Source organism: Akebia trifoliata, chromosome 8 (assembly GCF_017979445.1).
Source record: "Akebia trifoliata isolate Shusen 1 chromosome 8, ASM1797944v1, whole genome shotgun sequence".
In the NCBI taxonomy this organism is placed as follows: domain Eukaryota; kingdom Viridiplantae; phylum Streptophyta; class Magnoliopsida; order Ranunculales; family Lardizabalaceae; genus Akebia; species Akebia trifoliata.
Window position 1 is genome coordinate 40132814 of NC_141382.1, and position 27789 is coordinate 40160602.

At 35.6% G+C, this 27789-nt stretch overlaps 1 protein-coding gene across 2 annotated transcripts in view; it reads left to right on the plus strand.

Moving 5' to 3' along the window:
• Nucleotides 1-27789, plus strand: part of GSL10 (glucan synthase-like 10) — a 91073-nt gene that overhangs the window by 45425 nt on the left and 17859 nt on the right. For both annotated transcript variants that reach the window (XM_086452007.1, XM_086452006.1), the window contains exons 21-43: nt 1996-2045; nt 4254-4340; nt 4587-4672; nt 4798-4822; nt 8400-8494; nt 8591-8672; nt 8827-8984; nt 9069-9189; nt 9625-9722; nt 9803-9893; nt 10003-10163; nt 10248-10357; nt 11369-11503; nt 12268-12336; nt 12416-12584; nt 12667-12781; nt 18946-19065; nt 19349-19464; nt 19578-19661; nt 19755-19867; nt 23753-23805; nt 23874-24050; nt 27313-27360. In XM_086452007.1, coding sequence (XP_086308133.1) covers nt 1996-2045; nt 4254-4340; nt 4587-4672; nt 4798-4822; nt 8400-8494; nt 8591-8672; nt 8827-8984; nt 9069-9189; nt 9625-9722; nt 9803-9893; nt 10003-10163; nt 10248-10357; nt 11369-11503; nt 12268-12336; nt 12416-12584; nt 12667-12781; nt 18946-19065; nt 19349-19464; nt 19578-19661; nt 19755-19867; nt 23753-23805; nt 23874-24050; nt 27313-27360 — 2363 coding nt within the window. The remainder of the gene's footprint in view (nt 1-1995; nt 2046-4253; nt 4341-4586; nt 4673-4797; nt 4823-8399; nt 8495-8590; nt 8673-8826; nt 8985-9068; nt 9190-9624; nt 9723-9802; nt 9894-10002; nt 10164-10247; nt 10358-11368; nt 11504-12267; nt 12337-12415; nt 12585-12666; nt 12782-18945; nt 19066-19348; nt 19465-19577; nt 19662-19754; nt 19868-23752; nt 23806-23873; nt 24051-27312; nt 27361-27789) is intronic.

Below are 27789 nucleotides of genomic sequence, written 5' to 3' on the forward strand. Positions count from 1 at the left end.
CTTCCAGTGACAGCCCATTTTTCATTATATTGTGATAATAAGTCAGCTATTAACATAGCGACAAATCCGGTTCAACACGACAGAACGAAGCATATTGAAGTTAATCGACATTTCATTAGAGAGAAGATTGTTTTCGGGTAGATTTGTACTCCCTTTGTTCCTACGTCTCAGCAACTTGTTGATATTCTTACTAAAGGTGTCAGCAAAACCGTCTTTGAAGGTGTCTTGTCAAAGTTAAGCGTTGCCAACATCCACGCACCAACTTGAGGGGGAGTGTTTAATAATTCTTATTTTATTAGTTTTACAATTTTTTTGTCCGTTTTAGTCTTTTCACTTATTAGACCATGTAATCACCTTAAAGCCTAATTAGGGCTTAGTAATGAAATACTTTTTTTTGTTCTCTTATTTTCAACTGACTCATTCTTAGTAGCAGATGGTTTGGAGAGAGCATGGAACTTTGGTTTTAGGAAAGACTTCAAATATTGGGAATTGAGTAGTGTGGAGTGCCTCTTGAAGATAGTTGATGAGGGTACTACATTTTGTGAGTAAGATGCTCATAGGTTATAGGATAGTACAAGGGGGCTTTACTGTACGCTCATTGTATATGGTTGAAATACTGAATCTGACTTCCTTTTTTCTCACTTCCACGATTTGAGTAGTGTGGAGTGCCTCTTGGGATCTTTTGGATTTGTGGCTGTTTTGGGGGTTTTATTTTCGTCGTTCAAAGCGAATTGTGTGGAGTCTATTGTCATTTGCCTTTTTTTGGGGTTTATGGAAGGAAAGGAATAAGCGTATTTTTGAAGGGAAGGAGTCACCTTTTGAAAAGCTCAAGTTTAATGTGTTGGGTTTACTTTTCCATAGGGGAAAGGTTTCAGAAGAGTTTGAAGGCTTTTTCTTTGAAGATTTTGTGGTTTGATCGGATCTCGTTTGTAAATTGGGAGATTAGTGATAGCTTTCGTGGTTTCGTTGTGGTTTTCTTTGTTTTACCCTCTTTTTGATAAGCTTTGTATTTTGGAATTTCTCGTCCCTTTTTTAATAATTGTTTTAGAATTTTGTTTCCTTAAAATGGAGTTTGGGATGGAGGGGGGAAACTTCCTATGAGAAGGGAAGATGTTTTCTAGGTTTCACTAGAGCTTACTCTCCTACTCATAGTGAACACCAATGCTTTCTCATCACACACGTCTCTCAACCTCTACAATGCTGATATTCTCTAGTAGAAAAATAGTTGTCCAATGTCCATCACACTACCATTCCCCCCCTCATGCACACCCTTTCCATTATCTGTGTCCATACTCCTTACCCACTCAAACCTCCATCCGTTTACTTGTCGTTAATGTAATGACTAATTGCTTCAATATCCTAAAACTTTCTTAAATGTATAACATAAGATCTAATCTCTCAAAATTTTATCTTCAAATACTTGCAGTTTCTCGGTGTTTCCTATCAGTAGAAAAGATATTCTGAAGAATCTCCCATACGGCTTTGGTTGGATTTAGAAACATTTCATTTCAACATTGTAGATATTTAGATGTGAGAGAGTGGTCCCTTTCTCTGGCTTTAAGAAAAATGAATATCCCATACTTAAAAAAAAAAATCTAGATCGTATACATTTTATTTAGTTTTGTTACCTTGACCACACCTACATTTTCTGATTGGTCATAATCATGGTAATGTGCATGGTATTTTTTTTTTTTTTTAAATCAGTAAAAGCAATTTTTATTAAAAGTGGTCGAGGTAACCAACAAATATTAATGTGCATAGTAGTTCTCTTTCGTTGAATAAGACATCATGTACTTGGTCATCATTATCTGGACCTCATTCATTAGAGGCTTTCGAGAATCATCTAGGCACCTTGTGACCATGCATCTCATCCGAAGTTCTCTAATGCCCTACCTTAGTAATGCATATAGAAGGGTGTGCTTGGAGGGTTTATGTATTCTTTTCTTCCTATTCCACTCGAGACTTGCATGATGAAAATTCTACTTGTGGCTGCAGATAACCATAATGCTTTGACAATCGTTTCCCTATGGGCACCAGTGGTTGCTGTAAGTATTTTTTTTTTTCACATTTCATTGTTTTCTTGTGCATGATTTTCTTCTATTTATCCATCTTATTGACTAAATTGTACACCATCAAAGGCTTGAGCTATTGTATCACGCTTAAGCATAAAAAAAATTTCTATTTTTTTTTCTTGTCGATTGGTAGAGGATTCCTAAAATTATAATTATCAAGTTGGTTGATATATCTCCAATAAACTAGAATTATCAAGTTGATTGATATATCTGCTAATAATTCTATCAAGTGCTTCTCTCTATAGGAAAGTCACATTTACCCCAAAACATACCAATTTACCATTTTTTTATTATTATTGATGAATATGACAACATTGTCCGGTTGCGAGTGTGAGAATTTGCTTAAGTATCCAGGACGCAGGGTGAAAGCACTAGAAGGTATCTGATTGTGTTTTATTTGCAGTTCACCTCTTGAACTACTATAGTTCACTCAACAAAAATGTAAAAAAAAAATTAAAAAAAAAAATTGTAGTTTGGCCTTATGTTTTGACATGGAGTATAAACCCTATTTTACCATCAGCCTATTTAGTTGCTACTTGTGTGCACACACTTCAAAACTATCTTGCAGGGGCCTTCTTCTCTAGGTGTTGCTCCATTTCTCTATCTGGTACCTCACTCCTGCTGTGATGTTTTAAAATTATTCAATTATTGCAACTGTAGCTTCCCACTTGTGCACCAGAGTCCCCTTCCTAAAATGATTCGATTGAAATTGGTTTGCAACAACAGCTTCCTACTTTCTCACCTGAGTCCCCTTCACCTATTGCTTCTTAAAACTAAGCTTCATGATCTAGAAACAGTAGCCTTGCTAATTATGGTTTTGTATCGTTTCAGAACGTTTCATCTGAGACATTTTGATTTTGACTCATTGAAGAGGTAACATGGACCATGAGGCATTTGATGTTTCAGATTGTCTTTAATGTTTCGGTGACTGTCTTGGTTTTTCTCCTGACCAGAACATTACCTGAAGACTAGATTTTAAACCTTGTTACCAATGATTGGTCATTGCAATGATTTGAGACATCCACCACATTATTGTGTTGACTTTATATAATTTAATGTAGTAGTTGATCTAATACATTGTGCAAGGCTTTAAGTTTAGATTTCTGTTTAAATTTTGATCATCTCGGAAATAAAATTATTTGACTGTTGGACTCTCATATTTAGACTCACACATTTAAATGTTCATAATCATGTCATTCAAGAAGATAAAACTCAAGAGTTGTTTATTTGTGATGTAATGAGGACATAACCCACGTGGTCACACAAACTATGATATCCTATTTTTCTTTCTAATTTTTTAAAACAAGTACTTCATTAGAACTAATGTTGTTATCAAAATCAAACTGTGGATGTAATAAATCAGTTGGATTAAATGTAAACTAATTACTTGACGTTAATATTTGATGAGCTCGCCATTACCTGCTCTATTTACAAATAGTTCATTATTTATTGAAAAATTGTACATAACTTCATATTATATTTAATTATCTATTTCATGGAGATGGAAATATGCCAGTAATTTATCCTTTCAATTCCTGTGGAAATGAAAGTATTTCTGTATGTGGAAATGTGTTAAATACATCATATGTAATTTAATATGGTGAACTGGGTTTGTGTTTTATCTAAGATGTGGGGACGGGAATGATTCTATCCTTCTACACCTAAATTTAATGTCAAAATCTAATAAATAAAATGAGCAAAAGAAAAAATGTTGAGATCTGATTGAATCGAGGATGATAATGCCTAAACCTTATTAATTAGAAATAGACAAGAATAAGTTGAGAGATCCGATTGAATTGAGATCTCAACTAACTTTTCATCTTGAGTTGAGTGTTGATCAATATACCAGTAGTTTGACAATATGTTGAGTCAGCCCATTTTCTGACGTCATTAAGTGAACTTAATTGAGTTGCCTTCAGTTCAAAATTTGTTTTGGGCGAAACGTCTTGATCTCAGGGGTAATTGGAATGGGACATTCAGGGTTTATCTCTGATTGTCTCAATATGTCTTGGTTCTTGTAGTGCTATCTTAGTTGATTTCATCTAAGACGTTCATCAAATAGAGACTTTAGAACATGTGCCGATCGACTCCATTTGTTTTAGCACTCTGATTTGGTACTATTTTATGTTCTAGTTTGTAATGGTAATTTGGGATTTTACTGAATTGCCTTTCTTTTTCCAGATATATCTCTTAGATATTTATGTCTTTTACACCATTATCTCTGCTGTTGTGGGATTCTTGCTTGGAGCCAGAGCACGTTTGGGAGAGGTAAGTCATTTTCTGTGGTAGAACTTTTGAGTTCCCTTAAATGGGTTAGTAAGAGAGAATATTTTGAAGAAAGATTAAACTGTTTCATCTAAATTCTGAGGTTGGGATTTTGTTTCTAGTTTTAACAGTACCACTTGACTTCCAAGAAATTTACGTCATGATTTCCTGGGACATAAAAAGAACAACTTTGCATCTGGGTTATTAGAGAGCCGGTAATATTTTCCATTTCTTTTTCTTGTGCTTCAGATTAGATCATTGGAATCCGTCCATAACCTCTTTGAAAAATTTCCTGGCGCTTTTATGGACACTCTTCATGTTCCATTATCAGAAAGGTGATGATGGCTTATATTTACTAAAAGTGGCATTTGTATTTCTTTATATCACTGTGTTCATTTCTGTCACACGGTCAACCCACTATGTTTTATTTAAGCATCTTAATGTGAGTTCTGTCTTGCAGGACTTCCCTCCATAGCTCCAGTCAGGTGAGATGTTGAAACTAAGTTTGCACTATCTACATGTCTCTCTCATTAAGCAGGGTTGAATTTAATGTTGTTTTGCTGCAAGTTTCCAACTTGTCTTGAACAAGTTACGAGTATGTTGTCCTACTCATGAACTATTTAGATACACATTAATACACGATCTTTATCGTGCAGTGATGCCAGGCAATACCAGGAGGCTTTTTTTCCTTCACTTATCCCTTTAATTAGAAGGAACAAGAGATAGATAGTGTTTATATGGAAATGGGTTGGGCGTAAAGGCTTTTAGACTGTTTATTTTATCTATTTATTCAGCTTTTGGACTGTTTAGATGGGTGAAACTATGAAAACAGACTTGATTAGGTGATGGGAAATTTCTGCACAGATTTTGTAGGGTTTTAAAGTTAGTGTGTAGTGGAATTTTTATGGGGTTCAAGGGGCTGATGTAAGCTTTGGTTTTACAAACCTAGGGCCTAGGGCCTATTTGGTAATGCTTCCAACTTCTGCGACTAGGAATAGTTAGAAACATAAGATGACAAGTACGGTTTCCTCCCACTCTCTTCCCTCCAGCTCACTGTTGAGATAGATGAGGGATATGAAGCACATAATCTAGAGAAATCTCAAAGGATAAAGGGATGATACCCTTGTTGTGCATAGGTGTAAGAGATCCGTCAGGAAGGCGTACCTCCTTATGGGTGGTGGGAGAAGCAGAAAAAATAAAATGGCTAGACTCACCAGTCATGTAATTAGAGACACCGGAATCAATAACCCATGTCAGAGGAGTAGAGTCAAACTAAGTGACATTGAATGCAGAGGATGTACCTGGAGGCATAGTAACAGAGGCCATAGTCGGAGAGGGGTGAGTGTGAGCATGAATCTGATCCTTGACAATAGTGGCAATCTGAGTCTCCAGTTTTTGCAAGTCAATCGTGTCAAGTGGAGAAGGAGAATCAGTGAGAGGAATAGATGATGATTCCACTGTAGTGGCACGAGGAGCAGTCTGTCCCAAAGACAAAGTGGATGAAGATTGTGGTATCAGATAAGGATAGAGCTGAAAGCAACGGGTCTTCTCATGACTAGTCTTACCACAATGACTGTAGGTAATGCCACTCCTTTTACCACGACCACGACTACCACGGCCACGATTCCCTGATTTAAGGTTATGAGAGTAGGAAAAACTTGAGTTGGCAGCTAAGGCCATCTAATTTGTAGCTGGAGTAGAAAGAATGCCAGGGACCTGAGTCTGGGGAGGAGTAATATGGCGACGACGCTCATCATTGCCAATGGTCGCAAATATCTCAAATAAAGAAGGTAAAGGGGTGGTGTTGAGGATCTGTGTCCGAAGTGCCTCAAACTTTGGACATAGACACATAAGAAACTGATTGGTCTGATGTTGAGCAGTCTTCTTAACCACAAAATCAGCTGTTTCTAAAGACAACTCAGCCATAGACTCATGATGAGAAAGTTCCTCCTAACGTGATTGAAGGAATCCAAAATAATCGGCTACACTCTGAATCCTTTGCGTAATCTGGGCAATGTCTCGATAAAACTCATAAATCCTCGAATCATTCTTGGCATGAGCGTAGTCTGAATAAGTGCTGACCATAAAGATGAGACTGTCTCATGATACATGAACATGGTATAGATGCACTGCTGCATGGAGTTAAATAGCCACTCAAGGATAGTGCAGTTATCGATCTCCCATGATTCGAATTTAGGATCAATAAGTGGTGGTTTAGTAACAGTCTCAGAGAGCCATCAAGATTTCCCTCTACTGCCTATATAGAGTCGCATAGATCGGGACTATGATGGAAAGTTCCGGCCATCAAGAAGAGTAGTGGTGATACGTTGGACTGAAAATTTTTCCCTAAGAGTCGGATGAGAATCCTTAGATTCTGGATTGGCTGTCATTACTTGCTGGAAAAGAAGTAATTTTTGTTTGAAGGGAGGTCTCACGATCACCAAAGGGCAAAGGGCAGCCTCAAATAGGAAGAAGGGGGGGGGGGGGGGGTTGAAACTCTATCACACAACCCAGCCAAACCCTTGTAGTCCAATCACAGTAGCAATCACAGCAGTGCTGTCAGTCCAAATAGCAGCCTATATGAACTAGAAAACAAAAAGAAACAGCGGACAGAAAAAAAGGGGGGGGGGGGGGGGCAGCCACACCAGCCAGCCCTAAGCCCTATCACAAGGTAGGTTCACTCGCAGAATAGCAGCCCAAAACAACCACAGCACTTGCACACTGCCCTAATCAGCACCATCACAAGACCAACAATAAAAAGAAAGCTTATCGCAGTCCAGCAGCAAAACTCCTATCATAGGCAGCAGCAAAAAACATCCTAGAAAAATAGTAGGGTAGTCCTATTGCACAGTCCAACCAACAGTCCTATCGCACAGAACATGGGCTGCCTTATTGCACAATCCAGTCGACAGTTCTGTCGCTTTGAGCAGGAGAAACTAGCCAACAGCCAACAACCAACAGCAGAACTATCGCACACCACAGCCAACAGCCATATTGCATAGCCTGACCTTATCACACAAAAGAATCCAATCGCATCTTGTGATTAGGTCATCACAGATCTAAAGGATAAAAAAAAAGGAATGAGGAAGAGAAGAGAAGAGGATGACAACAGCGATGAAGCTTCAAGAGTCAAAAACCAATGAGGAAGAAATTCAAGGAGGGGCTGTCGTGGGTCCTCTAGGGCTTTGATACCAAGAAGAATAATAGAAGAGAAATTGTCAATCTCATAATGAGAGCTTGACATATATATATATTAATAAAAGAGTGAATAGACGTAAATGCCCTTACATATAAATAAAACAGAAAAACATAAACATAATCATTATTTCCAATATTAATCATAGATCCATAAATTAGACCTATCGAGGAAAAAAATATCCTAGAATGAGCATATCTTTCGTTTGTTGTTAGTGAAACTGTTGATTATTTAGTTGGGTTTACTTATTAAAAAAAATAATTATTTTGTCAGGTTTGATCTGTAACTATTCGATACTCCCATTTCTTACACCCATTTTTGGTGCCCCTATGGAGATCATGTTGGACATTCCAAGTGCTCAATGAGTTTACCGTACAGTGAGGGCTAGTCTAGTAAAAAATTAACCATTTAAACAATTACTTCAGGTTAAATATTTATATGGTTTACAATGCTTGAATGGACTGAATTTTGGCAGTTATGATCATCATGGGGCGGAAATCTCACTGTGTGGTTGGATTGAACATGATCGCCAAGTGGTCCCACTGGTGGGAGCAGAAACGTGTATAAATGTATCATGATTCATAATATAATTGTGTTCTTTCAATATCCAAGTGTGCACCTGTTAACTCGCTGCAAGCATTGCTCATATACGTGCCCATTGATTTTATTTCTTGTGCTGCTTTTCTGGCACACACTGCACAAAACGAATAAAAGTAGATAAAACAGAACATTTCCTTGCTGGAATATTGTTTAAGTAGTCGATGTTGGACCAATTTGTTATATGGTGGATATTACTTGTTTCCTTTGTACAGTAGTTAGTGGATGTGTTGAACTGTTTGGAAACTTATTAACTTGTATAACTGAAGGATGTTAAAAAGAATAAGGTGGATGCTACTCGATTTTCTCCATTTTGGAATGAAATTATAAAGAATCTGCGTGAAGAAGATTACATTAGTGATTCGTAAGTATCATAAGGCACCTCAGGTAAACTTTGTTTTCTATTTTGCTCATGACACTTATTGAGTACACCCACCCACCCACCCCGGGCGATTTGCAGGGAAATGGATTTGCTTCTGATGCCACTAAACTCTGGAAAACTTCCGCTGGTTCAATGGCCACTATTCCTTCTTGCTAGCAAGGTCATCCCTCATTATTGCATGCATTCAGCTATTACCATACGTTGCCTTTTTTTTTTTTTTTTTTCTTTTTTTCTCATTTCCTATATTAGGAGTTCCATTTATTGTTTATGTAGCTAAAAAAAATTCAATTGGTTTTTCTTTATTATTTTTTCAGATATTTCTTGCTAAGGACATTGCAATAGAAAGTAAAGATTCACAAGAGCTGTTCGAAAGGATTTCTCGGGATGATTATATGATGTATGCAGTTGAGGAGTGCTTCCACATTATTAAATTTATCTTGACTGCAATACTTGATGATGAGGGAAAGATGTGGTAAGTATGACTACTTGTTCATAGCATTTAATAATTTCACTATTGAATGAAGCCTATTGTTCTGATTCTATCATGCTGTGATAGGGTGGAGAGGATTTATCAAGATATTCAAGAAAGTATGGACAAGAAGGCAATTCTTGTTGACTTTCAGATAAAAAACCTGCCACTTGTGATTTCAAGGATTACTGCTCTGGTTGGGATACTGGTTAGTATCATTGGTTGTCTCCTGACAGATGTATTATTTATTCATGGTTTCAGTTTTGTTGGTGTATAAAGGATGTTGTGCAATGTGATCTGTTTTTCTTTTGGCTTTGTTTCTATATCTGGTGTTCTACGTTTACCACATGATCTATATTAGGTTTTCTCTTTACATGAAATTGATCATTTACTTCTTTGCTTCATGCTTCAGTCATTAAACTGTGTCATCCAGCAAATCCAAACTTTTCATTACTCATTAATTTGCAAAAAAGGATTATTTAGATTTGGTTGTCATTTTTTAGCCGTATTACCTTCTTATTCAACAAGAAGATGTGTGATTTTGTTCAAGAAGAATCATGGAAGTCGATGACATGAAAATCTCAAGGGATAGAATAGTAGGAATTACATAGAAATAATAGGATTATTTTGTTGACTGTTACAGAAAGGGACAGAAACACCTGAGTTAGCAGAAGGAGCAGTGAAAGCCATCCAAGATATCTACGATGTTGTGCAGCATGATATTTTTTTTGTTAATATGAGGTATGCTTACCATACTTCTTTTCTACTCTTGCTTTCATTTTTCTCTGTGGTTGAACTATGCTTGCATGAAAAATTTCCAGAGATAATTATGAAACCTGGAATATTTTATCGAAAGCAAGGACTGAAGGTCGTCTCTTTTCAAAGTTGGAGTGGCCCAAAGATGCTGAGTTGGTATATTTATGACCTTTATATATGGATTGTTTTTTTTTTTTTTTCTTTTATGTTACATGCTATAGAAAATCCACTTGTATAAAATTAAGTAATTGCATAAGAAACACAGAAAGCACAAGTTAAGAGATTGCATTCACTCTTAACGATCAAAGAATCGGCTGCAAATATTCCCCAAAACCTAGAAGCAAGACGAAGACTGCAGTTCTTCACAAATTCACTTTTTATGGATATTCCCACTCCTAAGCCAGTTCGGGAAATGCTTTCCTTTAGGTATTATGTTTCCTGAGCACCCTTCTTGCGTCATTCTTATATCCAAGTTCGATAGAGATGATTAATTTTAATTTTACATTGCAGTGTGTTTACTCCATATTATTCTGAGACTGTACTTTATAGTATGCACGAACTCTTAAAGAAAAATGAAGATGGGATATCAATATTGTTTTACCTTCAAAAGATATTTCCAGGTATGATCAGCGCTTGTACTCAAATCAACAAACTGATGTTCTTGTTCAATTCTGTTCGGAACGTAGTACATATATGCAATTTTAACAAACTGTAGTATTTTAGCTATGCTCTTCTTGACATTTTGGTACATGACCTCTACATGCACATTTGTTTGTCTTTTGGGGTTTGAGGAATGATCATCTGGGGGATGGGCTATTTATACAATGGAGTCGCATACATGGTGTGCTCATGTTATGTTGTGTGTGCTTGTAAGACATACCATTGTATTCAAAGTCACCAAGTCAGGGTTTGTAGCAAATGTGGAAAAATCGAGCTAGACTTGGGCTGTGTAGTTATTCTTATTAAGTGGGGTTTCTCATGGTATACAATCAAGTCCATTGCTAAACTACAATAATAAATCACCAAATTCCATGAGCCTATGTTAGGATTCATTAACCGGTTAGAATCATCAAATTCGATGCCATCGTCATTGCATCCTCATGAGCCTATGTTATGGAGAATGTGGTACATTAATTCCAATGCTAAAAAATGACATTTGTAGTTTTTTTCTAGGGCACAAGAGAAGCGAATCTAATACATATCCATACACTAATTTGAATATACCCTTAATCATAAGAACCAAGAGTGCAGTTAGGGTAACGGGTTAATAGAGGGTAAGCTGGTAGTGGGTCATTGGCTCTAATCGCTTCCTATTAAATGAACATAGCATAGACTACTGTGGAGGATACTTATAATTTGTGAATATTCACTACTGAAATATTGGAGGCTATTTCATCTTAACTGTGAGGGATGTGTGCGTAGAGTTACCTTAACTGATACAAATATCATGTTTAGGAGTCTCTATTTCTGATTGCTACATGAATTTGGTAGATATTGTTAGCTAGCATTTCTTTCATTTTATCCATTCTCTTGAGCAACTTTTTTTTTTGTCTTGAAATGATTTACATTTTGCAAAAAAAGATATTGATCTTCTCACTTATTATGGTGATTTGAAATGCTGGTGACTGCAGATGAGTGGAAGAACTTTCTTTCTCGAATAGGGCGTGATGAAAATGCAGTAGACACCGAACTTTTTGATAGTGCCAATGATATTTTGGAACTTCGGTTTTGGGCTTCTTACCGTGGGCAAACATTAGCTAGAACTGGTAAATTTATTCTTGGAATTACGTGTTCAGGAGTTCATTGGTCTTTCAAATTTGTGGTCATCTGTACATAAAGTATCCCTATATTCAGCCTCAGGGGCTCAACTAGTTCATGTTAGCCATTTTAAGTGTACCTTGGAACCTTCTTTATTATTATTATTATTTTTTTCCAAGATAATAATAAAAAATTAATTTTAATAGTGCCAATGTCACTTAGGTCAGTGAAACTAAATTAATTTTGATATTGGTGGATTCTAGTATCTGCCTCTTTGTTCTCTACCTTGTCTTTTCCCTAGTATTCCTTTTTGCCCTACACTAGGGAACACGTGTTGATTGTGTTTTAAAGGAATCTACCTCTAATTACTACTAATTCTTTTCTTGTACTTTTCCTGCTTTTGAAGTTTTAAATCAAGCAGTTACTGTACATGTTGATTTATGTTTCACCATTGTTAGGCATGCTATTTCATATTTTTTTCATTTAGTTCTCATAGAACACAATTGTACCAGTTCAGCCACTGGTGACAAGAATAGTGCTTTCTTAAAGTGAAAGAAATTGTAAAAGCTAAGCTTTAGCCTTTGGTTGTTGTTCACATTGGGATTATTATAACAGAAAAATTCTTTATGTTTATAAATGTTATAGATTTCCAGATATTTGGGTTTTTAATTCCTAGCTCCTCCAGTTCTGCTGAAATTATATATATGCATTCATGCATACATGCCTTCATGTATGCAATATGCAATTTGATGACTTATTGGTGATGATGCAGTTCGGGGAATGATGTACTATAGAAAGGCTCTTATGCTTCAGAGCTATATGGAAAGGGTTGCTACTGGAGGTTGGCACATACCACTTTTTAGATTTATTGTTTAAAGCATATGTTGTGATGGGTTCTCATACTTTGGTGGAAATGACAGATGTCGAAGCTGGTATGGATGCAACTGGAGGTCAAGGTTTTGAGTTGTCTCCCGAAGCTCGAGCTCAGGCAGATCTGAAGTTTACGTATGTTGTTACATGTCAAATTTATGGGAAACAGAAGGAAGAACAAAAACCAGAGGCTACAGATATTGCATTGTTAATGCAACAGTTAGTATATAATTTATTTTCCCTTAGTATATGATATCTATGTTGGAATTTTCTGACATCTGCGATTTGCTTTTACTACTAGGTATGAAGCTCTTAGAGTTGCTTTTATTGATGATGTTGAAACTCTAAAGGATGGCAAAGTTCACACGGAGTTTTTCTCAAAACTTGTGAAGGCCGATGTCAATGGGAAAGATAAGGTTTTTTTTAAAATCGTTTCCTAAACTTGCATCTTTGTGTTAAATGTTTTGTTGGTTTTGTAGATACGTTGACTTCGAAACCTTTGGGGGTTTGAGCTCATCTACACTAGTTTAGGAGTCGCCACCATTCAATTAAAGTGTGAATGGACATTATAAAAATGTTTTAAAATCTGTTTTTCTTTGACTTGTAGTGACTCCATATCCAAAAGATAGGGAAAAGGTCTTCCTAGAGATTCTTTGGTAAGGGAGTTCGGTTGAGGGGCGTGGAAAAAGTCTTTACTAGAAATAGGTGTTTGTTGGATTTTTTTGTGAGCCAAGGACTTTGATGAAAATTCACTTGGATTTCATCATTTGAGGTCCCAAAGTTACTAGACAAGTTTATGTGCTCCCATGGGGGACTTTGTTTAAGGTTTGATTCTTTAGTGAGGTTCATGATTTGAATCACACCATTTAGGAATCAAGACTACATGCATGAGATTTTGTTCATTTTTGAACTGTTTTTGTTAGCTCTAAAGGTTTGATATAAACCTATGAAGACCTACATCCTAACTTGTGGCCATTTTGAAAGTGGGTGTGTGTGAAAAGTGTATACATGGGATGGACTTAGCAAGAGAAGGTTACCTCCTAAGAGGGTTTACTTTCTAACTCTATTGCCATCTAAGGAAAAATAAAACGAAGAACTATTATTCTAGAAAACTTAAAGTATAAGAAAAGTAAAGAAAGTAACGCATCTATACTATGAAATTTAAATTGTGTGAAGTAAATGAAATTAAAGCATCCTAATCTAATGCTCTCAAGGAGCTTATTGAGGACTTATTGGGGGAGATTACATTAAAGAGGGATTACTCTCTCTCTCTGCAATCATCTAAACTAGAAATTTAAATAACTACAGTAGAAAGCATGAAAGTAAACTAAATAGAGAAAAGTGCTTGAAAGTAAAGAGAAAGGGGAGAGTGAGAGTAGGGAGATTAAATGGGGAATGGAGGGCTTAAACCCCACCTTGGTCTTCGTCTTCCTTCTTCTTGGATTTCTCTTCTAGGGATTTTGAAAGAGGTTTTGAGAGAATAGGAAGGCTTAGAGAGGTTTGGGAGAGATTTGGATAGAATTTTGGATCACTAAATGAGCTTTTTCTTTTGACTTGGAAGGGTCTACTATTTATAAGATTTTGGGAGACCTTTAGGAATAAATTGGTCCTAAATTTTCAAGTTCCCAATAATTTTAGTTGAACCTCTCCAAATTACTAAGTCCCCGTGCTTGATATTCGGACTTTAAACTACTTAGTAAACTCTCTGTGTTGAGTCCATTCTCAGAAAGTTTTAATGCTCTCGGTATCAACGCAAGCAAAAATGGGGTGTCTACAGGTTAAATACCAAAACTTAATGAAATGATGATCAACCATTTTCTCTTGACACCCATGTTAGTTTTCAATGTTATGTTGATGTGGTTTTTCCTTCGTCTTATAGTTATATATCACTCGAACTGATCCTATTTCGTTTTTCCCTTTCTCTGAACAATAATCTGAAGAATAATAACTTTAAAATCACTCATTGTCTTTTTTGGTTTTTAAGAAATCAGATTTTCAATGATAGAACAACTGAGACAATACTAGGATTACAAAGATGACGTGTGTATATGCATAGTAGAAGATGGAAAAGAAATGAAGATGAAGATTGGATCATTCATAAGTGTTGGAGCACTAGCCAATAGTCAACTTCATTTGGAAGAAAGGTGAGAGAGTCCAAAGATGGGTGAATTATAAGCCCTTGGATAGATAACAAATGTGAGAATGTCGTCACTGTATGTGCATAATTGGACCCGACATTGGTAATTGGGAGGCCTACACTATTGATTTCTGCCTAAGTATCAAAAAGAGGATTTGGCAAGATTAGAAAAAAACCAAAAGCCAAACATAGAGGATGCACTCACATCAAATAGGATGATGAACCTTTTTTAATTGGGAAAAAATGATCCAGACTTTGGAACATATAATGGGGAAAACACTATAGAGACAACTAAAGGTGGAAAAGGGAATGGCAGGCAGGGGCAGGGGCAGAGGGAAAGGGAAGGGGGTGGGGTGGGGGTGCTGTATTCTGAGTCTCCCTTAAAATCTCTCTCATGGGATGCTTTGGGCTTGGGAAGTAGCTGAAGACAATGGTAGGCGATTACAAAGGTGAAGTTATCCGCATATAAAATCAAATTTTAAATGCTTGAATGGTGACGTATTGCAGACTTATTTCAGACATGTTGAAGGGTGGAGATTGAAACGATTCGGTCATCTCAAGGTAGCCTATTGATGTGGCATTTGTAAGTGGCTTAAAAATGGATTAGCAGAATCTTTTCCTAATGCAGTAATGCATGAAATAATTTTTTTGATTGCTAGTAATACAAGAAATACTATTAGATTAATATACTAAGCTTCACTTATAAAAAGAAAAAAAAACATTCAAAAGAAATAGTAAAATGTTATAATGTCTGAAGTATTGGTCCTGCTCCTGTACCCAAAGATTTATTGGCTAGGAAATTTTGACACTATATTCCTACACACCTGCAAAAATAAATGCAGTATGAAAAAAAAATAGCCACATTATCAATGACAAGTTGATCAATTAGAGTATATATATTTGATTGAGAAGGCACCTAACAAGGAATACGAATACAAGGGAAAAAAATGTGCGACTCTAATTGATCGACTTGTCATTGATAATATGGCTATTTTTTTTTCATACTACATTTGTTGTTGCAGGTATATAGGAATATAGTGTTAAAATTTCCCAGCCAATAAATCTTTGGGGTATAGGGGCAAGACCAATACTTCAGACATTATAATATATATAGGGGAATGCTAACGTTCTAGACCTCAGGGCACGCTAGCATTCTTCACCACATTTACTTTCCAATAATACCCCTGCCCATTTTGTCTTTTAATAAAAAAAGACAAAGGATATGTTTGTCTTTTATATGATAAATGTTTGGCTTTTACCTAATAAATACCAATGGCATTTTAATCTTTTGATTTAAATGCCTTGTTTGCAATAAATGTTCTGGCAATTAATACCAACATAATAAATGCATTTATTAAGGGCAAAATTGCATTTATTTTGTAAAAGACTGACATACCGTTGTCTTTTTACTAAAATATAAAATGGATAGGTGTATTATTAGAGAGTGAATGTGGTGGAGAATGCTAACTTCCCCATGAGGTCTTGGACATTAGCATTTATGATAACGGTTTCTCTATATGGGTTAGAAGTTTTGGAATGGGCTAATTTTTTATTAAGATGATCTCCTCGCCATAGAACTCTTTCTCACAAAAATGAGGCCATTTTGAAATTTCTAACCCCAGTTTACAATGTTGAAGAATTATGGACAGGGAAATTATATGTAAACCACTTTTGATGGGGTTAGAAGCTACAGAATGAGCTAATTTTTTGCTAGGATGATCTCCTCACCGTAGAGATAACAAAAATCAGCCCATTTCGAAACTTCTAACCCATATAGACAAAAATTGTTGTCACCATAGAGATCATCCTCACAAAAATCAGCACATTCTGAAATTTCTAACCTATATAGGACGTAACATGTCAAAATGTTTGTCCCTTGAACCCTTCCATAGGGGAATGTTAACGTCCAAGACCTCATTGGGACGTTAGGATTGCCCACCAAATTCACTTTCTAATAATATCCCTCCCTATTTTGTCTTTTAGTGAAAAAGATAAGGGTGTGTTGGTCTTTTATATAATAAATGCTTAAGGCATTTTAGTCTTTTGATTTTAATGCATTTTTTTGTAGTAAATGCTTAGGCAATCAATGCCAACATAATAAATGCATTTAGTAAAGGCATAATAAATGTATTTATTATGTAAAAGACTAACATACTCTTGTATTTTTCACTAAAAAATAAAATGGGGATGAGTATTATTGGAAACAAATGTGGTGGACAATGCTAACGTCCCCATAAGGTCTTGGATGTTAGCATCTCCCATATATACATTTTGTGGCTTTTGCCACCATGGTTTGCACATGCTCTCTCTCTCAATCTTTATACTTTTCTTTTACCTTATCGTAAATATTTGGGATAAGGCTTTGACGATGATGATAATTGTACTTCTATCGATCAACGGAAAAAAAATGAAACCTAAAGTGTACTATTTGTACAATTTTTTCCATCATTAATAAGTGGTATTCCTTGATCCATTGTACCAACTTAAATGGTTAATTGTAGGTTTTTATATTGGATTTTTAGTTGGTGAATTCGCTAACCTTGGAAGTCTTATTGATTCTTTTTTCTACACTGATGTTCTTTCTTCTTCCATTTATATGATATATTCCTTGGAGAAACACTTTGTTTAATCCTTAGTCACCTATTAAGATTTCAAAATTTCAAATCTTATTTAGGGTCTTTGAGCTCAAATGGATTACTAAAGTGGCAATCCAACACCACAGCCTTCTAAATTTCATGGAACAACTCAGATCCAAAAACACAATAAAATTAAAAAAAAAAAAAAATGGGGGGCTTGATCCAAGGTTGTTAAAATGGATGGTTATTGAACTCCCAAATTTTAAATTAAAATTTAATGGTGAAAAATAATCTGTTTAATTTTTTTATTTTTTAAATGTTCATATACTTGTGTCCTGTGGCATCAGATCATGTTTTTGGATTCCACAAGGTGGGCTCAACGGCCCTTAGTAAGATTTGAAATCTTACTAAGTTAGTAGGGCTTGATCTACTGTACTCCTTATTGGAAAGAAAAATGTGTGTATTATTTATTTTGAAATCTTCCTTTTTCATTTTTCCTAGATAGTACCTGGTCTGGTGGCATCAAACCTGGGTTCACCAATCAGGAAATTCTTGAAAATTGTGATGCACTCCTACTTGTATAATTTTTCAGTAGTGAATGGTTTATGCCTTAGTGTTATAAAATTGGTGGTGGAAGGAGAAGTTCGTCTTCCATAACTAACTGTAATGAAGACAGACAGATGTCAAACACTGCTCCTCACAAACCCCAATTAAGCAGCTGGTTTGAAAATTTTATTTCATACGGTGAAGAATAAATGTTCTAAAATATTTTTCATGTTGATACGACGTAAGAACCTGGAAACTTATATCTCCATAAATCAAAACTTAAATAGTAGCTGAAAGCAGAATATTTTGAATAAACTGAGATTTTTTTTTTGTGGTTATTTTTGGCATATTTCACATGATTATTACACAAAATCCAACATGGAAGATTCTTTGAAAATGGACTTTTTTGTCTTTAGGTGACAAAGGGACTTTCCAGCTCATTAGCCTCCTAGGGCATTAGTTTTTTGCCTGACTTTGTTTTTTTCATTTCTTCAAAACTTGTTATAGTGGATGACAATCAAACACAGATGTAATGTTTTACTAACTTGGCTGATTTTAATTTTTAAATTCAAATTCAGGAGCTCTTACTCTATGTTGGTTGTGACTAAAGATAAATTTGAAATTTGTTCTCCCTTTAGTCATAAATGCAGGTCGAGGCATTCAATAAATAACTCATTTTAGTGATCGAATCTTTCCCTAACCAAGCATCTCATTTTACACTGTACTCATTTTTTTTTCTTTTTTTGATAAGTATAAATTTATTCAGATCAGAAAAGATACAACCGACGGTCGAGGTGACTGACCTAATGAAGGAAAAGGGACAAAGGCACCTAACTAACAATGTCCCATCTAAAACCTAAATCCTCAAAGAAAACTCCCCTAAAGTCCGGGTACAACTTGCACCAAAAAAACAACCCAAGAATGTCTTAACACAATGTCCGGGAAAGATGATTCTGCCTCCTTAAAAATTTTCTTATTCCTGTCCAACCATAACCCCTAAGTGGTAGCAAAAGGAAGGAAGCTCCACATAATTTTCTCTCTCCCCGAAAACAGAGAAGAATCCCAACTCTGGAAAAGGGACAACACCGAATTTGAGGCAATCCAGAGAACTTTAAAAAGACCAAAGAAGTGGGACCAAATGGAATGAAAGAACGTGCAATGGGACCAACTATGTTCTAATTTTAGTGATTGCATCTTTCCCTAATCAGGGTTATTTGTGCAAACATCTTAACCATTCTCTCTATGCTTCTTTGATTACTCTTCGTAGCTTGTTTAGAACTCTACTTTATTCATGATGATAAAGTCTCTCCTCATGTTGCAGGAAATCTATTCTATCAAATTGCCAGGAAATCCAAAAATTGGTGAAGGAAAGCCTGAAAATCAGAACCATGCTATTATCTTCACCCGAGGAAACGCAGTTCAGACGATTGATATGAATCAGGTGAACTATGTTTGTTCTAGTATAAATGTATACTAACCAAGCACTTTTAATCTTTCTAAGGTTATGACGTGAATAAAGTCAAAACTCGTGATTTTTCTTCCAGCTGAATTTTTATGCCTTCCTTGGGTTCAGACGTTAAGATAAATATTCTGTCTTTTACACTGATTTTTCCTGCTCATTACTTGGTTGCATACTCCTATTTGTCAATTTTACATCTTCAGGAGGTGTACTATTACTTAATTTTATGTTTTTTTTTTTAATTCCTTTTTTTTTTCTTTCCTAGGATAATTACTTTGAGGAAGCTTTGAAGATGAGAAATCTTCTTGAGGAATTTTATCGTGATCATGGTCTTCGTCCTCCAACAATTCTTGGTGTTAGAGAACATATCTTTACAGGAAGGTTTGTCTCCTTTAATGTCTTGTTGTTTTCAATTTTATCTTATCTGCACTTTAATCTGTTTCTGTGATAGTTTGCATTATTATATCTTAATTTACTTCTGTAATGAATCACAGTGTCTCTTCCTTAGCTTCATTTATGTCCAACCAAGAAACAAGCTTTGTAACTTTAGGTCAGCGTGTTTTGGCAAATCCTCTTAAGTAAGTTAACATTTACAATGTATATGATTTGTTTTACTTGAATTATCTTCAAGTTAAGGAATATTGTAATATGAAATCTTATCCAATATATAGGGTCCGCATGCATTATGGTCATCCAGATGTTTTTGATAGAGTCTTCCACATAACAAGAGGTGGTATCAGCAAGGCTTCACAGGTCATTAACATTAGCGAAGATATATATGCGGGTAAAGCTTTCATTTACTGAGGTCCATTGTGATGAATTCATTTTATTTTTGTGCCCTCATGCATGGTGGATGACTCATTCTGCTTTCAGAATTTACTTATTCCACTTTCAGAATTTACAATGAAAATTCATTGAGTAATAATCTTAAATGTTGATGAATATTTGATTCCATGGTTGTGCAACGGTTCACCAAATGATGCATAGGTACTCTTCTGCAGTGCCCAAATTGTCATCCCATAAGAAAATATGAAACAATTGGTCCAACCTCGCTTCCACACTCCTTGGCAAAGAAAACTAGGACAAGAAGTACATAGGGATGCTGCCAACATTCTTTTATTAAGGATCAGCTTGCCCCCTTTAGGGAGATAGCTTGATTGCCAAGAATGGGGTCTCCTTCTTACTTTTTCAACCACCAGATCCCACATGGTCTTGGAGTTCTAGGGCTTTAGAATAAGTAGGACCAAAACAGAGTATGTGGAGTGTAGCTTTACTAGTAACATGTACAGAAGAAGGGCCATTAAAATCTATCGTAAAAAGGGATAGAGAATGATAATTTCTCATTGAATTAGAATAATTGGTACACAGAAATATATAAGCTATTCTAGGGAGAAAAATAGGAAACTAATCTACCCAAATCAGAAAAAATTCCTATCATTACAAATCCTATGATTCAAGGGATTAAAATAATTTTCCTAACTAAACATACACGCTGATTTTTTTCCTAACAATTAGCCTATGACAACTATACAAGTCAACCATGACAGCTATACAATTTAATACTCCCCCTCAAGCTGGGGAATAGATGTCTTCCATTCCTAGCTTGGAAATAATACCATGGAAAGTTGCATTGTTGAGTCCTTTGGTCAAGACATCTGTTAGTTGACTCCTTGAAGGCACATAAGGCATGCAAATCAGACCTACTTCCTCTAGCTTCTGGTTTGGCTCAATAGATGTAGCTATTGGTTTACAACCATGTTTTGCGGTTTCCTTCAAGAGATCCGACACTTATTTTGGCTGTGAGATAAAAATTCCCTGTCTTGAGTATGAAACTTCAATTTCAAGGAAATACTTTAGTCTTTCAAGCTCCTTTATTTCAAATTCTTTGATCAAGCATTGTTTCAGAGTTTCTTTCTCTTTTGCATCATTTCTTGTGACAATAATATCATCAACATATACCAAGAAGGCCGTGACTCCCCTTGTTGCCAAATGTTTGATGAAAAGGGTATGGTCTCCTTGACTTTGTCTATATCCTGTTGCTTTCATTACACCAGCAAATCTCTCAAACCAAGCTCTGGGTGACTGTTTTAGTCCATATAGGGCATTCTTCAATCTGCACGCCTTGTTGGTTGTTCCCTTTCCTTCAAATATTGGTGGAATGCTCATGTAAATTTCCTCTTCTAGGTCACCATGCAGGAAGGCATTCTTCACATCATACTATTGAATTTGCCAATTAAATTGAGCTGCCAAATAAGATTCTCATAGTGTTCATTTTTGCCGTAGGAGCAAACGTCTCCTGATAATCATCTCCATAGGTCTGAGTACAGCCCTTAGCAACCAATCTCGCCTTATACCTCTCAATAGAACCATTAGTCTTGTATTTTAAAGTGAAAACCCATTTGCAACGGTAATTTTCCTACTACTAGGACACGAAGTATAAGCGTTGACATATTGTGAGATGTAAGTCATATGGTTTGTGGCCCCCGAGTCAATTACGCAAGAGTTGATCAAACACTTTTCTGGGACATGTAATCCAAAGGGAAATGAAGACTTACCTGAGAGTGCCAATGAACATGCAGCAAAAGGATTCTCTAGAGATTCAATCAAGCCTCTGAGTTTTTCAATCTCTTCACTATTGAGTCCCACGTTTTGGTTGATTTGTTCTGTCAGATGAACCTGAGATTGAGACCTCTACTGACCTCCATGGTTTCCCCATTCTCGACTTAGTGGTTTACCGTTCAATTTTCAGCAATTCTCCTTGGTGTGCCTCGATTTTTTATAGTAGGAACACCACAAATTATCCTTGTTATCTCTCCCTGATAATTTTGACAGGTCTGCTTTTCACCTTTCTTTCATCTAAGGTTGTTCAATTTTAATCACCAAGGTTGAGCCATCTAAAGCTTGAGGTTCAAGCATTATGCCCTTTCGACTTCTTTTGCCCAAAATAGAGAAATCGGCTCTTCCAATGAAGGTGTTCCTCCTTGCCAAGTATCTAAACCCAAACCTAATCGTATTCAGGCTTCAGTCTAGCCAAGAAATCATATACTCAGTCCTTTTGAATGAAGTTTTTCAAGATAACATCTTCTGGGCATTTCATCTCAAATACCCAATAGTGATCAAGTTCCTGCCACAAGTTCGTTAGTAAATTGGCATTCTATGTCACTCTTTTGCCTCCCTGTTTGGTTGCACTGGTCCTCACCTTAATCTCATACACTTTGGCTGCATCATGAGCTTTTAAATAGGTTCGCCTAACGGAGTCCCAAATCTCCTTTGTAGTTGTGAAAAACATACAGGTGTCACTAATTGTAGGATCCATAGAGTCCCATAACAATGACACGATCATAGAATCAACTTCATCCCATGCTTTAAACTTTAAGTCTCCCTTTTTTCGGTCCGGTCCCGAGAAGATGGCTGGTCTCCCTTTACCCTTTAGGTACGTTTTAACAAATTAGGACCACTTGAGATAATTTTTCTCATTCAATCATTATGTAGCCCGAACACTCTGCAGATCTCTAGTCATTTGATATGCGTTGACCTCGTCTGTTTGAGTAGAGGCATTTGAAGCCTCGGTTTTGGATGTGGCCATGGTGATCGAAAGGAGAAAAAGATTGGAAGAAAGGGATTGAGGATGAAACATAAAATATCACAGCAATGAAGGCTACAATCAAAGATAGAAACCCAGAAAAGAGCCTAAAGCTCTGATACCATATCGTAAAAAGGGATAGAGAATGATAATTTCCCATTGAATTAGAATAATTGGTACACAGAAATATATAAGCTATTTTAGGGAGAAAAATAGGAAACTAATCTACCCAAATCAGAAAAAATTCCTATCATTACAAATCCCATGATTCAAGGGATCGGAATAATTTTCCTAACTAAATATACATGATGATTTCTTTCCTAACAATTAGCCTATGACAACTATTCAAGTCAACCATGACAACTGTACAATTCAACAAAAATTGATGTCCAAGAAGTTCCTTGAAGCTATCATTTATGTTATCTAGAGACCGAGGAGGATGTTGGCCATAAAAGTAGCATTGGATGATTAAAGTGATGGTGTGCTTCTAGAGTGTTATATGAAGTTCACGTCACAATCAAACTGAACCAAAATTATATAAATATCTGGCAAGAATGTCTATGCTCTATAGAGCTGAATTTCGTGGAATCAAGAAATATCATGTTCAGATTGAACATAGTGGAGATAAAGATACTGAGATGGATTAGTGGAAAGACCAAGAAATAAAAACTCAAAATGATTGCATTCGTGAAAATTTAGATTCCCAATTGGTTAAAAACTAAGGGGAATCTTTTGCACTGGTTTTTTCTTATGCATCGAAGACGGATAATAGCCCTAGTTAGAAGGAAGTGCAAGTTATAAAAGTGCGAGAGGAAGACCAAAAAGGATGTGGATTGATGTGGTGAGAAAGGATGTAAAACACACTTGAATTTCAAAATACACGGCTCTACAATCTACATAGAAGCTAATGTACGGACAGGACTTGTTCAGCTAACGCCATTTTATGATGATATTAATGATTTGAGAATTATATTGCTTTGAGATAGTAAGAACTTGTTTATACAAATGTTCCATAAACTGTTTTCATTTTAATTGTGAAAATTTTATATTTCTCCAGCTATCTCTAATTTTTCAGTTTACATACAGGGTTCAATTCTACTTTACGGCAAGGAAATATTACTCATCATGAGTACATTCAGGTAAAACTGACCATTACTTTATTTGATGAATCTATATGGATGAAAATTTGCTGATTTCAAATCCACAGGTTGGAAAAGGACGAGATGTTGGGCTGAATCAGATTGCGCTATTTGAGGGAAAAGTAGCTAGTGGCAATGGTGAACAAGTTCTTAGTAGGGACATTTACAGACTCGGGCAGCTCTTGGATTTCTTCCGCATGCTGTCATTCTACTTTACTACTGTCGGTTTCTATTTCTGTACCATGGTATGCTACTTCTGCATTGCATGAGAATAGTGCATGGCACCATTGCCTTAGTAAGCATTGAGTTGCTCAAGCTTTGGTTCAAATTGGTTGGCTTGAGTTGTGATTATTGTTTTAAAAACAAAATAGGAGAGTGTTCTGAATTCTTTAACAAATTTTCGATTATATATAATTAAATGGGCGAGTGGAAAATCTAGGAAAGATAAAATTAGAAATGAACACTTCCAAGAAAATGCAGGAGTAACTCCAATAGTTGATGAACTTAGAGAAAGTTGAAGGAGATGTTTGGTCACATGCAACGAAGGCTGATTAACTTAGAGAAAGTTGAAGGAGATGTTTTGGTCAAATGCAACGAAGGCTGATTACAGCCCAGTTTGGAGTATGCAAGATTTATTTAAATAACAGATCTGTAAACTTTAAATAACAGCAGGTGTAGCTCTTGACAAAATTGAATGGAGGAACAAGATTCATGTAACTGATCCCCATTCTTTGGGTTAAGGCTTCGATATGCTATGTGGTAGTACCACAGACCTGGGATAAAATACTCACCTCCACGCTTGAACCTACAAATGAAGTGACTACTATAACCAGCTTTAGTGAAAAATATAACAATGCATTTTTTGAATGGATCCTTGTTTACTGAATTTTTATACAAATAATTATAGTCAATAATGGAGATAGTTATGACTGTAAAGGAAATAAACCTTTATAGTTCTGAAATTTTGTTTCACATACTTTTTGCATTTTGATTTCCCTAGTACAGGATTGGTTATATAAAACTTTGGTGAGGGGGTTATGGAAGATTGTTTAATGTCATAAAGATCCCAAAATATTTACAACTATAAGATAATTGTTTGTTGCAATATGAAATATCCTACTAATTATTAAATTAACCAGATTGTTTACATTATTTGGAGTCATTTGTTGACAAGATACAGTAATACTAGTCATCAGTAATGACTAGTAATTTTGGCGGGCATGTTCAGACCCAATAACAATATCTTGATCAAATTTTTGAGTAAATTATGAAACTTCTGAATTTATTTTGTGTAACTAAAATTGATGCTGAAACCAAGATTTTTCATTGTGTAATTGCTTCATGGTTTTCAATTTTTATATATGTTGTAAAGTTTCTGACTATATATTTCCGAAATCTAAAATCCTGATGCTAGATTTCATGATTAAATTCAATGCATCTACACTGTAACATTTTTCCAGACAGAAATGGTGTCGACTGAATGAATCCTATTCATCCATTCAGTTCTATCTTAAGTTATGCCTTCCATCAATTGAACTGTATTCAAAACTGCTGCTGTACCTTAACTACATCTTTTTGTGACTTCCCCTCGTCCGTTTAGAACCTTCAACCTTTACATTTCTTCTCATCAGTGCTGTCATCAGTTTAAATTGTACATGACCAAACCATCTTAAGAAACTTTCCCCTAGTGTATAACTTATTTGAGCTAGACCTTCATTTTCATGAATACTCATCCATCTCTACATCCTCACCCCTGCTACACTTTCTATTAAGTTGTCCTTGCATTTATTTGAACATTGCATTTCTCTCACCTATGCACTACAGCATCCACCAATTGCTATTTATCTTCTTTTTTTTTTGTTTGTGTTCATATGATGAGTTCATCTGGACACTGACTCATTCCATCTCAGTTGAGGCAAGGGGTCGAAATGAGAAATTTGGGTTTTTGTCTCGAGCTCATCTTATCATTGTCTCAATTTCTCTCGTACAATCTCCGTTAAGACATCTAAGCTTGTCGAACAAATGGTGTAACCTCGAGACATTGAAGGTTTGGGATTGTCTCAAATTGTCTCAGTTGAGACAGTCTAGGTTTTTCACCTGACCGAGGCAATGAGTAGAAACAATATTTTAAACCTTGATTATAATCACTATGGAAGGAAGAGATGCATGCTCTATTCCAAACGCCAGAGCTTTAACCTTTAGATGGCAAAGAACTTATTTGGAAATAACCAAACAATATGCAATGGACTAAACATAGATTTGCTCTTCAAACTCAGAAGCTACATGTATCAATTTATGTGTACTATGATCAAAGATGCAACCAAGGTGTTAAATTTTGATTTTGATGTCTATTTCGATTATCTTGGAAATGGAAATACTTCTTGGAAATATTTCGACCAATGTGCAAATCAATACAATTTTGAGGAAATGATGAAAATATTATGGAATGACAGAAATGCTAAGGAAGTTTTTATGAAATTTAAAGTATAAGAAATGATAAAACATAAATGAAAACACACTTTTAAGTCATCAAATATGTTAAACAACCATATGGATTATGGAAGTAAAGATTAATAACATTTTGTTACACGCTGAAATGAGTATCTAAAAGTGACACCTGAAACAACTATATGCTTCTTGGAAATGTGAATAATCTATACAATAAAATACAATGGTGGGTCCCAGTCTGCTATAGTGTTGTGGGGTATAAACGTCCCACTCCAGCTACAGTGGACGGGGGTTCACACTACCCCACTTTGCTGCTTTTTTTCTTCACCCCCCAAAAATTTTATTGCCTTTCCTCTTCATCCCCTTCAACTTCATTGTCTTTCTCCTCCACACACAACCCCTCCCCCCCCCCCCCCCCCAACCCACCCACCCACACAATTTTCAATAATATCCTTGTACTATTTTTACCCCCTTTTTCAATAATATGCCTCTTAACTTTACAACCTTTTCTCATTTAACCCTTTAACCCCAAAGAGGATGCCCTTGCTGTAGGCACGGGTAAACTCTAGTTATATCACATAACAACAATACTTTAATAAATGAACAAACTATATTTAATACATTATGACATTATTATAATTTATTATAAACATTTATTCTCATTTTCTCATATATATTTTTATCATTTAAATATTTATGAATAAGTTGCTAATGTATCTAACTAATTAGAAAATGAATGATTGTATGTGCGTACTTATATGAATATATCGGTTGAAATATTTCCACCAAAATTTTGTATTATTATACTTAGCATTTGATTATTTCAGTCGAAATTCACTAATCATTGAAATGTTTCGTGAAATGAATAGTAATTTTCACCAAAATATATACATAAAGAAACTGTTGATTATATGTCGTGTCAGATCTTGTGGAAATGAAAATATTTAGGTATATTTCGCAGAAATATGTTGACATTTATTACTCCGGATGCAACTATGACACTTAAAAACTTATTTGGTTTCTTCTGCCAATGACTATTAACCTTTTTTGTTTGTACAGCTTACAGTGCTGACTGTATACATCTTTCTTTATGGGAAGACGTATTTGGTGAGTTGGATTTTTGTTTTTCTAAATATGCAAATCATATCATGTTGATGCAAGAAATTTCTGAATCCACTGACTTTCTGGAAGATATGCTGATGTGGAAAGAGTATATCATGTCCGTCTCTTTCCATAATCCATTCAAGCATGTGTGTTTTACTTGGAAAAGTCATGATGATGACCTTCTGGTCCTCATAGGTTCCAGGGTTACATGTCTTGCATGTGAAATCCATGTGTTATCTTCAATTTCTCTTGACATCTACATTTTTTGCTATTCTGTAAAATGCATTTTGTTGTGAATTTAAATTTTATGTGAAGCAACGCAGCAAGGACTCTCCATTTTTTATATTTTCTCATGGTATGTTACACCGACACGGTACAAAACTTTGAACCTAACTTGTGCCACCAATTGCTATTCTATCAAGCTCACAACTT